General features: G+C 42.8%; 2 protein-coding genes across 18 annotated transcripts in view; one reads left to right on the forward strand and one right to left on the reverse strand.

Moving 5' to 3' along the window:
* The window catches only part of Arntl (aryl hydrocarbon receptor nuclear translocator like), an 82802-nt gene extending 69725 nt beyond the window's left edge, over window positions 1-13077 (forward strand). For 9 of the 10 annotated variants that reach the window (XM_008853499.3, XM_029556276.1, XM_008853502.3 and 6 more), the window contains 4 exons: window positions 1594-1702; window positions 4515-4608; window positions 10519-10621; window positions 11260-13077. In XM_008853499.3, the coding sequence (XP_008851721.1) occupies window positions 1594-1702; window positions 4515-4608; window positions 10519-10621; window positions 11260-11420 (467 nt within the window). In that variant the 3' untranslated portion in view covers window positions 11421-13077. 10 annotated transcript variants of the gene reach the window in all.
* The window catches only part of Btbd10 (BTB domain containing 10), a 57301-nt gene continuing 55316 nt past the window's right edge, over window positions 12535-14519 (reverse strand). For all 8 annotated transcript variants that reach the window (XM_008853511.2, XM_008853509.2, XM_029556334.1 and 5 more), the window contains one exon: window positions 12535-13655. In XM_008853511.2, the coding sequence (XP_008851733.1) occupies window positions 13345-13655 (311 nt within the window). In that variant the 3' untranslated portion in view covers window positions 12535-13344. The remainder of the gene's footprint in view (window positions 13656-14519) is intronic.

Consider the following 14519-nt stretch of genomic DNA (forward strand, 5'->3'; position numbering starts at 1 on the left):
GGAAGTGATGTGATTTCCCCTGTGGGTGCAGAGGATGCTGTCATCTCACTGGAATCCTGGGGGCTTGTGTGGTCCCTCCTGAGGCTGTCTGGACCCTGCAGGATCAAACTCTGATTCTCTGTGCTGTCCTCCTCCCATTGCCCAGGGCCTGTGATGTGCTCTTTGGTAACTCACTGGCTCCTGTGGGTGGGAGGAATGTGTCTGTTGGCCCTGGGGAATGCCCTATATCCAGTGGGCTCCTCCCCTGAGGCTCAGCATCAGCTCCTCCTCTGAACACTAGACTTGTCCCTCCTGGACCGCTTCTGCTTCCGTGCTTCAGTGTGCACCTTCGTAATGACCCCCGTGCCTCCTGGCTTCGCTCCAGCTCCAGTTCTTTTTCCTAAACAGAACCACAGAGGCACCTGCTGCTAAGAACATCCCAAACTGATTCTCTGTGTTCTTTCATCTGCTGTTGAAGCCAGAATTTCTCCCCTTCCTCTGTGCAATCTAAATGCGAAGTTCTGTTCTGTTTCTTAAACCCCTCCTTCACCTCAGGACCATGTCACTCTCCTGATCAATTTCTTAAATTTAATCCCAGCCTCTCCACCTCATACTCCACTAAACAGTAACACACAGCACCTCAAAATTCTGGTTAGCATCAGATAACGTGATGAAAATAGTTTTAGTGGCGTCATAATTGTTGTAATGTTCAGGGCAACACATTAGCCTCAAATTTGTTTGGGTGTGTTAGATCCACAAATGCTCTTGTGTTGATTGCCTGTAGCAATCAGCACAGTAACATGCTGTGTAGCCCAGGAGCAGTAGGCCACATACCCTATAGCCTAGATGAGCTGTTGTCTATTACTAAGTTTGAGCTTTACAATGACAAACTCACCTAATGACACATTTCTCAGGTTGTACCCCTGTTGTTAAGTGACATAAAACTGTAGTTCATTCTCTGTGTTGTGGACTTTTAATAACCCCTGTCACATCCGGTGCAGTTTCCGTGCAAAGTCCTTTGGCACTCCTCATCCATACTGTCTGAATTCATCAGTACAGCATAGTCTGACTGGTATAAGTTGCCTCAGTTCCCTCGCGCCTGCCTTTGTCCCCTCCATGAACCACAGTAGATGTCCGAGTTCTGTCTGCCCCAGTGCTCTTGCATGCTGGTTTCTATACCTGGAGTGCTTTCCTGTCTGTACCCCTCTAACAATCTAATTTATACTCATCTTTCAAGATTCAGCTGTTTCTCTGCTCCAAAAAGCTGTACCTGTGTTGGACGAGTTGGGTGTCCCATGCTTATCTGCCAAGCTTATCACACTTTGCTGTAGCCCCATTAGACTGTGAGCTCCTTGAGGGCAGGACCACTATTTTACATAGCAAGTGGTATTCCATTAAACATTCTTGGGGCGCATGAAGGGAATTAACAGTTTTATGTCAAAATTTTGGCCTCTGATGCTGAAAAGAAGCTTGAGCCTTCCCCCGGTAGAACTCCTTCCTGATAAGGTATAAACCTGATGCTGAACTTCGAATGGACCATGTGACTTTCATTTAACACATGGTAGCATTTCTTGCTCGGCTGTTCCCTTTCCTACTCTGATTCTTTTGTTGTAGGCGGCCCAAAGAAGACCCATCCCACTGTTCCAGGGATTCCGGGGGGAACCAGGGCCGGGGCAGGAAAAATAGGTCGAATGATTGCAGAGGAAATCATGGAAATCCACAGGCAAGTAATACCTTCTGGTTGCTCCCCTGCCCCAGAGGTTCTCAGCCCCTCCACACTGCACCCTCCCAGGGAGTGTTTCATAATGTGTGCAGATACTTTGGGTCATCACAATTGGGTAGAAGGTTATTGCTAACCAAGCAGGGAATGGAGACCAGAGATGCTGCTTGCTAAGCATCCTACACTACATTGGACTGTTCTGTCACCTCTAGCCCAGTCCAAAATATCAGTAGTGCCAAGATTTAGCAATCTTGCCTTAAATTTAGAAGCTAGATCAAAACAGGCCAGAGCTAAAGGAGACTCTTGGGGAAGCTCAGTTCCTGACACTTAGGATCCCAAGGAACTTCCTAGTAAAGATGAATATCCAGGAACATTACAGGACTGAAGTAGAGCTGTGAACAGCCAGAGTGATCTGGGCCTTAACAGAACACTTGTTCAAGCTACCTGGATAATTGGTAACAGAGGCCAGCAGATGAGCTAGAAATTGAGGCAGCTTTCCTCTGCCTGAAGACACTCTTTCCATGTGAAAGAACTGGGAAGCAGCCTGCCTGGGATGTCCTGGGCATGCCTCCGCTTGGCTGTGCTGAGCAGATTCATCTAATCTTTTGCTGTGTTGACTTGGGCCACAGAAGGGAGGTGGTATCTATTTCCTAACAGCTGTATTAGGATTATGAAGGAACTCAGGGAAGTCTTGGAACACAGACAGAAACATCTAATGACTGTTCTAAAACTGCGTTTAGCTGGTCTTTAAACGTAGTCACTGAGAGGGAAGCAGTTATTATAAGTCTGTCTGAATTTGGAGAATCAAGAAGGTTGTAACCAGGTACTTAAAGGAACATGATTCTAGGAAAAGGAAAAAACAGAAAGACTAGTATTTTCTGCTGCCCTTGACTAAGTCTCAGAATTGGAGGCCAGTCTGTCTGTTCTCTGGTTGGACATAGAGGGGCTCTTATCCTCATGAGTGGCAAAGCTCTAGTCCAACCCCACAGAGTGCCAACCTCACATAGTGGTTTACTGCTTACCTCTGGGTGGAGACGAGGAGATAGAACACAGTACAGTCAGCCTCAGAGCAGTCACTACGTACTCTGAGCTCTATGCAAGACCATCTAAAAATATTATCAGTCTTTGACCTGAAGGACCTTTTTTTCTTTCTTTCTTTTTGGAAAGAGAGTCCCAGCTGGCCTGGAACTCACTATGTAAACCAGGCTGGCCTCGGTCTCACAGAGATCCACCTGCTTCTGCTTCCCCAATGTGGGACTAAAGACATGTGCCACCACACCCAGCACCTGGGGGATCTTAAAATCTTTTAGAAGTCTGTTTTATGATAATAGCCAAGTGGGGAATGCATGGGCTGAGGAAAGCAAGGGAAGAAGGGTTTGAACTTGGCCCTGGCCAGTGTTCACAATAAACGTGGCTAGTCCCTCTAGACAACCAGGAGCACTCTAGATGGAAACGTGAGCACTGTTAAGAAGCGGGCGATCTAACGGGCCAGACTTGGTACAGAAGCACAGAGCTCTGAAGAGAGGTTGCAGACTCCTAAAGATAATCTTGAGCAGTTTGGGATTGTAAGACATTTTCAAGACCCCATTCATTGTAGATGCTGAGCAGATGTCTGAAGTGCTGCGTTAGACATGGTGGAAGCTCACAGGAATAGGGACGGTGAAGGTGGGCATGCTTCATAAGCCAGGAATGAGGCTTGACCTTCATTGATGCTGTCAGTGAAACCAGCAGTCTAAAGACTAGATACTGATGATGCGAATGGAGGACCTGGGAGAAGAGTGGCTTCATCGTTCTACATCTCAAGTAGACAAAGTTGGGGGAAACTCAGTTCTTCAGAAATGAGTTAGCCGTCTGTGTATGCTGCAGTACATGATACATAGTCATACCCCGGCTTTGAGGTGCTTTTAGTCCAGGAGAGAGAGAACTTGACTCCTCACAGAAACAGAACAGTGGGCATTACAGGCCAGAGCCACTTCATGGGCAGTGGAATAGTCCCTGTGTGGCTCAAAAGCTGCATGCTTTGTGGAGGAGCTGAGACTGACGGTGACAGAGCTGCCTCCACACTCCCCAAACTCTAGCTCCAGTTTGGACATGAACTCATCCTTCCCATCTCCCCAAAGTACATGGCAGTTAGTAGAAGCACAACTCCAAGCGTACCAGCTCCAGCACCAGCCGTAGCTTCCCTCCCTGAGACCCCCAGCCTGACTAGCGTATGGAGTTATAGTTCCAACTCGCTCCTACAAACCTCCTCCACTGAATCTGAGAAAGGTCCAGGTCCGATTTTCATCCCTTGCTGCATTAAAAGGCTGCCACCATTAAGTTACTTTTTAGGTGTGGCTAATACACTGGGGCCTTCCATTTCCCAAGGGCATTCATTAGCTCATCGTTTGTGGGAAGATGATGCAGCTTTTGCTCATGGTGTCAAAGATGGTTGGCTAAACTAAGTGCTCCAATTCACCAGCATTCTATAAGGACATAAAGCTGGCCACTTAAAATGAACCACCTAAATCCAAACCGTAATCCAAGGGTTTTGACAGTTCTTGACTTCAGTCTGTTCTAGATCAAATGCCTTTGGAACAAATCTAGCTTCTGACCTGGGTTTTGTGAATAAAGATTTATTGGAACACAGCTATTCTCATTCACTTTTGCATTGCCTGTGGGGTACTATGACAGACCATATGGCCTACAGAGCCTAAGAGTTGGCTAAGTCCAGCTCCTTATCCTCCTGTCATCACTCCTTAACACCCACCCCCACCCCTCACCCCCTGAAAAGAGAAAAGGCAGTGGTGTGACTAGCTCGTCTCTTCTCTGACAGGATAAGAGGGTCATCACCTTCCAGCTGTGGTTCCAGCCCACTGAACATCACAAGTACGCCTCCCCCTGACGCCTCTTCTCCGGGAGGCAAGAAGGTAAGGCTGATGACGTCAGCTAGAAGAGCCTCTGCTAGAGGATTGAATACAGAGCTACAGTGGTTTCAGGAACAAGTTAGACTCTCCCTCCTTGAAGTACGTGCATCCGTGAGAGGCTGGCTGCAGCACATCCTGGTGGAGTTGGGGGTCTCCTGACTCAAGAGGTCTTATTCCATGTGAATACAGATGGCAGAAAGAACACTGTGAGGAAAGGGGAGCTGTCAGCCCGTTTCATGGAGGGGCAATTCGAGTTTCCATCAGAGAAGGATTAGTAAGGACCTCACACAGGAAAGTATCTCACTGAAGAGTTTCAGGGGAGCAGATATTCATGGAAATAGCAATAGCCACATTTTGGAAGTTGAGTCAGGCTTTACAGCTGAACACCTGGAGCTCTGTTGCTTGGGTTTCCTGTGTTGTGACAGCACTGGGCATAAGTGCTTTATCAGTCACCAGCCCTTATGAAGAGCTGTCTAAAAGATGACACTATAAAAAGGTTTGGAAAGCCTCTTTTCATCTTTTCCTAATTGTAAGTCATAAATCTGTTCACAGGACCAGAGATTAGGACAGCACGGGCCGATGTCTTTGTACATGAAATCTTCCTTCCCCATTCCCAAAACAAATAGAGAGAGAGAGAATACCAGGAATTAATCCAAGTGGGACTCCTAGTAAATATCAAAAGACAGGATGCCAGGCATGGCAGTGCTGGCCTTTAATCCCAGGACTCTGGAGACAGAGGCAGGTGGATCTCTGTGAGCCTGAAGCCAACCTGGTCTACATAGTGGCTTCCAGGACAGCTCAGACTACAGGGAGAACCTGTCTCAAAGCAACAACAACAAAAAAAGCAAGTCATGATTTTTCAAAACTGGGCTCCTCAGAGACCCAGGTTATCAAGATGTGGTGCTGCCAGAAGGGATGTACATGGGAGTGGCTGATGAGAGAGTGGGAAGGAGAGCTCTGCATCTACTTAATACCAGAATCTTCAGTACAAGTTTCCATTTAAGGGGGCTGGAGAGATGGCTCAGTGGTTAAGTGCACTGGCTGATCTTCAGAGGATCCGAGTTCAGTTCCCAGCACCTACATGGCAGCTAACAACTGTCCGTAGCTACAGTTCCAGAGGATGTGACACCCCTTTCCTACTTCCAAGGGCACACATGGGTGCACTTACATATATGCACATTTTACACACACACACACACACACACACACACACACACACACAAATAAGAGAAAGAAAGAAAGCTGGGCGTGGTGGTGCACACCTTTAATCCCAGCACTTGGGAGGCAGAGGCAGACGGATCTCTATGAGTTCAAGGCCAGCCTGGTCTACATAGTGAGTTCCAGGACAGCTGGGGCTACAGGGAGACCCTACCTCAAAAAAAAAAAAAAAAAGACAAATAAATATAAATAAAATTTTAAGTTTCCATTTAAGGGGCTGGAGAGATGGCTCAGCGGTTAAGAATACTAACTGTTCTTGCAGAAGACCGAGGTTTGAACCCCAGCACCCACATGGCAGCTAACAGCTGTCTGTAACTCCAGTTCCAGGGGATCCCACAGCCTCTTCTGTCCTCTGCGGGCATTGCATGACACATACATGAAGGCAATACACACATACACACACTGAAGGGTACACTTACCTACATGCAGGCAACACACATACACATAAAAATAATAAAAATTTTAAAAGTTTCCATTTGATAAAGGGTTTTGCACTCCTCAGATTTTTTTTTTTTTGTCTTTTTGAGACAGGGTCTCCCTGTAGCCCCAGCTGTCCTGGAACTCACTATGTAGACCAGGCTGGCCTTGAACTCACAAAGATCCACCTGCCTCTGCCTCCCAAGTGCTGGGATTAAAGGCATGAGCCACCACGCCCAGCTTCCTCAGAATATTTAAAAGCCAGCAAATTAGTGGGCAAGAGCAGTCACAGTAAGGTAGACCCGAGTTTGAAGCTTGGCTTTGCCATGCACTAATTATGTACCATACACATCTTTTAAGACTTTGTTTTCTCTATAATGGGGTTAATATTGGTTAGGAAAGCCGTTCTTTGTACATGAAGTTCTACCAGGAGAGTATATGTGGAAGTGGTGATCCTTGGGAATGACTAGTATGTCTTCAGTAGATGGAGTCTGGCTTGTCTGCTTATGCTCAGCTCTATTGTGCTAAATTATATCTGAGTCCTTCCTGACTCTCCTTTTCAACTTCAGGCAGTTGACTTCTCAGTATGACAAAGAAATCTAATACTCGAGACTGCCAGAGAGTGTCTGTTCCTGCCTCCCTCTGGCATAAGGGCTGAGAACGCCCAGATCCTGCCTCCACGTGGTGATAAGAGTTATGCAATTTGGGAGTCTTTTAGATATCTGACTCACTGAAGGGGTACCCCAATTGCCTCACCCTGCATCCTTGTTCAGCAAGAAGCCAGAGCAGTCCTCAAGCTTGGTAACCTCTTCAGAGGATGGTGTGATAAGAATAGGAGGTAGGAGCTGGCTAGGCAGTTAGGGTAAAAAGACCCCAAAGAAAAGTAGTCAGTTTCTTGGCTAAAAGTCAAAATGTCCTTGGGCCTCTTAGCAACATACTCCGTTCCAAAGGCCAAAAATGTCAAAAATATTTGGGAGCTTTTATCTAATCCTTAAAAGATTTTAGGGTTACCTCTTCAGAGGGGGGATTGTTAGAGTAGCCAAAAGCCCCATTGAAAAGAAAAAAAGTACATGAAGTTATCAGAAAAAAGTGATGGGGAGATATGGGAGGAGTTGGAGGGGAGGGAGTGGGCATGGATTTGATCAAAACACCTTATATGCTTATATGCCTATATGAAATTCTCAATAAATTATCTTTTTAAAAAGAAAAAGCTCTAAAATCAAAAACAAATGACTCTAATACTCAGATGTCAGTGGTCATCACTCTATTATGTGCTTAATTCCTATCTAGCCTGTCATGTTTGCCTCCTAGCTACTAAAATCGAAGCTCCTTGGAATTTCATAATTGAGGTCTTCTGGTGAACATTAACTGCCTGTAATTCAAAACTGTGCCCTGTACCATAAAGCCCTAAATATTGAGGCACTTATGAATTTTTTTCCTTTTCTTTGGGCTTGCAAAAATGTGTCTGGGACAACAAAAATTGAATCTTTTCTCTAAGTCTGTGGCAACAGGACTCGTAAGAAAAACAGTCTAAACAAGATTAAGTTTAAAATACCAGCATATTAAATGCCTCAGCAGACCACAGAGCAAAAACGGCCCTTCAGTCACTTTCAAAATTTTGTCATTTAGCCTGAAATTGTTTCATTCAGGATCAAGCTAAAAAGGGTAGACTTGGTGAGCCTCCACAGATCCCAAGAAGTAAGGACCTTCAGGGGCACTAATTAGGCAAATTCAGATAAAGCAGTGGTTCCACAAATGTCACCTTTTGGGAGTCTCCCTTTCAAGGGCTTGCAGGGTCAAAGCTATTTCATAATAGTGCTAACAAGTTACCCCTTTTCACTGTTATGATGCACACACATAAGACTCACGTGGCAACAAACTGTTAGAAGTCACTATGTTCTTACCAGCACACTCACAATAAAAATTTCAGAGCCAGTTGAACAGTGTTGTTAATGAAGCATTAGAAACCATTACTGTAATGGTGCTGTACTGCATACCTAGTCTGGTAACTGTCTCAAGAAAAAGCAGCAAGAGCTAACTGCTAGTTTCACAGGGTGCTATTTCAAGTCTTAACTGTGGTGAGCACATATCTGTCATTCAAGGAAAACAAGGGGCAGGATTTGTTGCCATGATAAAATCTAGGCTTTCAATCAAGATTGGAATTTTGAGAAAACTTGTACCTTCTACTTTGAGCTCAGTATCTTTCCAAAACTTGTAAGATGGCATTAAACAGTGGTGATGACTTGATGTTGATTTGGAAGATCTGTATAACTCAATGAACCAATATTCTATAAGTGATCAATACAAGATATTTCAAAGTCATCCAAGGGAGGTCCATTCTAAATGCCAATGAGACACCCATGGCTTTTAATGTAACAGGGGACACGAATTAACATAGCTTCACACTGTAATGCAGCAGTTAGGGCACTGGCTGCTCTTGCAGAGGACCCAGGTTCGAATCCCAGCACTCACATGGCAGCTAACAATCGTCTCATAACTCCAGTTCCAGGGGATCCAATGCCCTCTTCTGGCCTCTGTAGGCATATCTCTCATGGTGCATTTACATACATGGAAGCCAAGCACTCATTCATATAAAATAAAAGTAATAAAAGTAAAAAAGAAACAGTTATTTGCCAAGTGCTGATGTACTAACAGAATATCAAAATTATTTGAAAATGCTATTAAACTATTTCTTCTTACAACTTCTGTGGGGAGTTTGGATTTCCTTCATATACTTCAGTCAACTAACCTGTTTAAACAGACTGAATGGACCCGGTATGAGAATCCAATTGAAATCTCTCAAGCCAGGCAGTACATTTGCAAAGATAGAAAACGACGACACATTTATGCTTTTTTGTTGTTTCGGTAATGTGATTTTTTCATTAAAATTTTATTATTCATGTTAATGCATAATGGGTTTAGAATTTCAACAATCTGTGCTTTAACTTCAAATATAGTAAATGTATTTACAGAAATATAGCCTATCTAACACAAAAGTTTTTTAGAGGCCTCAATTTTTAAGAATGTAAAGGAGGGGTCCCTACACTGAGAAGTTGAACTGTGAGGTAGTTATAATGCCATCTACTGGCAAGATCAGAAATCACTGCGGCTCCTGAAACCCAGAAGCTGCTGAACTGTCTTTTCTTCTCAAAGTGTATTCTATGAGAACAGGTAGGGGGCTGGGGTGCACAGAGTTTTGAGACAGAATTGGAGCTCCATTATGAGTAGTAGCAGTTACCTATATCTTTTTTTCTTTTCTTTTCTTTTTTTTTTTTTTTTTTTTTACGTGGTCTCACTACCTCCAGGTCTCCAGGTAGCCCTGGCTGGCCTGGAGCTCTCTATGTAGAGCAGGCTAGTCTCAAACTCATAGACCTATATTTTTTTTTCTTTTCTTTTTTTTTTTTTTTTTTTTTTTTTGAGACAGGGTCTCCCTGTAGCCCCAGCTGGCCTGGAACTATGTAGACCAGGCTGGCCTTCAACTCACAGAGATCCCGTCTCTGCCTCAGAGTGCTGGGATTAAAGGTGTGTGCCACCACGCCAGCTCAGCAGTTATCTGTGTCTTAGGAACAGAAACCAGAGGCTACTGAAGTTGGCACCTGCAGTACCCCAACTTTAAGGTTTAGTGTTCTGTTCACTGTGACTGAGTTATTTCTCTTCACAAATTGTTACTGACCTCAATTATTTCTTCTTTAGCAATACCGTTCCCAAGTTGTTTTTTTTTTTTAAATAATTTTCTTCTCAAGTCTCCTTGGGTATCCCAATTTTTAAAAAATTTTTTTTATTTTATGTGTATGCATGTATTACCTGCATAGGTAAGTGCACTCGTGTCATGCAATGCCCACAGGGGTCAGAAGAGGCTGTTGGATCTCCTGGGACTGGAGTTACAGACAGTTGTTTGCTGCCATGTGGGTGCTGGGAGACGCTCAGCGGTTAAGAACACTGGTTGTTCTTGCACAAGCTTTTCTTCTTTACAGAAGAACCTGAACTCACTGATGCTTAGCCTTGGCCTTAAGTATGTGGATACCATGATCCTATGAATTCTGATGGGGATTTACACAGCTTTTGTGTTACTGCATATGCTGAATCGAATGTAGACAAAAGAATGGTTTAGAGAAGCTCCCTTAGATGACTGTTTTCCTTATTAGAAACGTTCAATAGGAAATTGCCCCTACCACACCTTCTTCCCAGGGTGCTTCTCTGTCTAGTAACACTGCATATGAGATACTAACTGAAATTTCCATTTAAGAGTAGAAACTACCTTTTCCCTTTTATTTGCAGATTCTCAATGGAGGGACTCCTGACATTCCTTCCAGTGGCCTACTACCAGGGCAGGCACAGGAGAACCCAGGCTATCCATATTCTGACAGCTCTTCTATCCTTGGTAAGTGCTGTTGTTACTCACCTCCACATGCGTGACAGTGAGCTTGCAAAGAGTGTGGCATAAAGAGGGGTTTGAGAAATGAGTCCATGAAACAAGCTAGTTCTGAAATGGAGATGTTTGAAATCTGTTCATATACTTCGTGATTTTTTTTTTAATGGTTGCATTTTGGTAGGGATCTAAGCACATCTGCAGCAACCTAGACATAGGTTTTTCTCCCATGTGGGACACAGTCATCTGAGAGAGAGCAGATGCAGCTTCAGAGACAAGGCCTGCAAGAGTCCTCAGAGTTGGAGGGCATTGAAGCCATTGAACATGAGTTTGCGCCTCCCAACCCACCCATTTTTTTCCTCAATCTTTTTTCCTGCCTTCTTGCCTGTCACCATTGTTTCTATGACCCGCTCCTAAATGGTTATCAGAACACCAAACTGAGCTCAACTTAAACATTTCTATCATTTACTGATGTAAGCACTTTGCTCTTAAGTGTTTTTGTTCTTTCTGAAAACCATCAGAATTATGGCATGAGAGCCCCCAAACAAGCTTGCTCACTCTTGTTAAATATGAGTGTGCTTAGAAACTGCTTTCCAAATAAGTGTGCTCTTGTAATTTTTATTCCTGATCAGCCTTATTTCCTCCCACAGGTGAGAACCCCCACATAAGCATCGATATGATAGACAATGATCAAGGATCAAGTAGTCCCAGTAACGATGAAGCAGCGATGGCTGTCATCATGAGCCTCCTGGAAGCTGATGCTGGGCTGGGTGGTCCTGTTGACTTTAGCGACTTGCCATGGCCGCTGTAGACACTACATGTTGCTTTGGCAACAGCTGCAGTATCAAAGTGCATTACTGGTGAAGTTTTACAGCCTGTGAAGCTTACTGGATAGGGAGAGAACAGCTTTTATGCACTGACTTCATAAAAGCCATCTCAGAGCCATTGATACAAGTCAATCTACCATGTGTAACTTCAGACAAAATGGAACTAAGCCTGCTTCAGTGTCTTCATCATTGATTTTGGGCTAGCTGTGGATAGCTTGCATTAATTGTATATTTTGGATTCTGTTTATGTTTAATTTTTTAATCATTGTGCACAGAAGCATCATTGGTAGCTTTTATATGCAAAATGGTCATTTCAGATGTATGGTGTTTTTACACTACAAAGAAGTCCCCCATGTGGATATTTCTTATACTAATTGTATCATAAAGCCGTTTATTCTTCCTTGTAAGAATCCTTTACTATAAATATGGGTTAAAGTATAATGTATTAGACAGTTAAATATTTTTAATAAATGTTTCCCTTGTTCTATAAGTACTGTTCCCATTTCAAATAATTAGGGGGCAAAAATCCCTACATGCTACAAAGCCAGCTCATCCATTTCAATTGCTGGGTGTTAAAGCATGAGCCATGCTATTATTTTTACAATACTTTTTTTTTTAATCTCATAATAATAGTTTCTTCCATACTTTGGTGTATTGAAAAAAAAAGTTAATTCCCAAATTGTAGTTATTTCAATTATATGAGAGCAAAGATGCTACTACTTAGACAATTTCAAATCCGCTGAACCTACAATTTAGGATTACAAACTGGCTTCTCCACCCCATCCCCCTATACTACTTACAGATACATGGCTACAAACATTTAGGTAACCTCAGACCCAAAACATTTAAATATTTATGATTCTCTGTTGTAGACCATCAAATATTTAGAATAGTATTTGCATAAATAATTCACTACACAGAGTAGCAAAAACTAATGGAAAAAGTATTGAACTAGTATCAAACTAGCTCTGAAACTTAAGTGCCTCATCTCAAATATACTAAATTAAGGACTTCTTGGGCCACACTTTCTAGTTATGTGAACACAGCATAGAATCTACTAATTATGAGAATAAAACCCTAGTCAAGATGGTTATAAAGTTGGTCAGAAATGTTAAAACAATGGAATTTTATTTTGATGAAAAACTGGAGTTTACAATCATTTAGTAAATGAAGGGCAAACAGTTCATTTTCTATTCCATAACTCTTTAAGAAATAAAAAGCATTAGTAAATAAATATCTGTGAACAGATTAAGGGTAAGGCAGACTGGACAAATAAACCACCTCTGATGTTCACACTCCCTGCATGTGACTCACTCTGAAAGGGTGAAACAGCTCTGGAGATAAGCGAACCAAGACATTAGGAACATCAAATCTCATACTAACTGTTCAAATAAACCCAAGATAAATACTATTTGTTCATCATGGGCAAAATATACATATTTTACTCAAGGAATACTCTGATAGAAGCACTTAAGTTATATTGTACATCACAACTCTAAAATGGCTTGAACAGTTCCATTTAACTGCCGTTTATAAAGTGCAACTATATAATATTCTGCATTTTATCTGGGGCATGATGATGTACTATCAATCTACATTGAAAGTACCCCAGCTGCCAATTTCCACCACTTCTGAAAAGGCCTAGATATGTGAAAAAGGGCTGTCCCCCATACAAAGAACCAATTTCACAAACCTACTGGTAAACAAATACATTTATATAACTGGAACCAGGATGCTAAAGTTGTACTCATTAAAAAACCATTCAGCTGCCTTTGGTCTTTAAAAAAGCCTACACTGCAGTATCCTAAACATGTGCATCTCACAATGAAGAAAAGTGGCCTTGCAGTGCAGAATGAGTACAACGTCACTGTGAAGAGTAGCATGCTATGGTTTCATGGGACATCAGCATCACAGCATCGGATTCTGAGCGTCAGGATCAAGGTCATTGCTGCCCGAAGGGGGGTGGTTGGGGAGGATGTCCAGCTCATCCACTTGTGGAGTTGGGTGCATGACTACCAGCTGGTCCTGGGGAATGTCTGCAGCAGCTGCTGCCAGGTTGGTGATAGATTTACTCTTCACACACTGGAAGTCTACATGCCGACTCTTTCCTTCCTCCTTCTCCCAGGACATTCGAATAAAAGGTCTTTGTACATAGTTGTAAATGACTTCCGGGCGACCCCCTGGCCTCTTCTTTACTTTTTCTTTGTAGGTAGGATAACCTGGAAAAAGAAAGATTTTTTTTAAAAGTGGCACACACACACACACACAATTTCTCATCAAAATTAATCTTTGAGAGCTTTTCTGGTACACATCCTGCACAAATGGAAATTAAAACCAAGAAGGAAGCCCAATTATTCATCTGCCCAGTCACCTAACAGCTAGAAACTGAAACCCTACGGACATCGTTCACACCACCTCCCACCATCTTTTCAGTTAGTCAATAATCAACCACCACAAAATGTTCTTTTTTTCAAAAAAAATCTATTATTTTTATTTTATGTGTATGAATGTATTGCCTACACGTAAGTGGACCTATGTTGGGTGTGCCTATAGAAGTCAGAAGAGGGTGTCGTATCCCCTGGAACTGGATTCACCGATGGTGGTTGTCCTCCACGAGGGTGCTGCAAACAGAATTCGGGTCCTCTGCAGTAACAGCCAGTGTTCTTAACCTCTGTGCTATCTCTCCAGACCCCACAAAACATTCTTCAAGTGGGACTCTGGAGGGGATGGGTCCCTAATACAATGGTATATAATCTGCAGGAAATCTTGGGCTCTAGCTGTGTACTCTCAATATCAGGAACAATCTCACAGGATGATCGAGCCTAAAGGTCTCCAATTTCCTGCTTTATTAGCCCTCTAGTTTTCTTAATCTTTATAATGCTTCAGAACTGTTCTTTTTTTGTTAAATGATAAAAAATAATCAGCTCTCTAGATGGTTCTTAGATAAGTCAATAGCTAGCTCAGCAAGGGCAATATTTTAATCTCATACATCATTTTAATGACCAGTCCAACAACCAGTTAATTTAAATTTGCATCTGCAAATAGTTTTCCTTAATTATACTACTTTTTCTTTTGAATCCTAC

Source organism: Nannospalax galili, unplaced genomic scaffold (genome assembly GCF_000622305.1).
Source record: "Nannospalax galili isolate Female #2095 unplaced genomic scaffold, S.galili_v1.0 scaffold44, whole genome shotgun sequence".
Taxonomy (NCBI): domain Eukaryota; kingdom Metazoa; phylum Chordata; class Mammalia; order Rodentia; family Spalacidae; genus Nannospalax; species Nannospalax galili.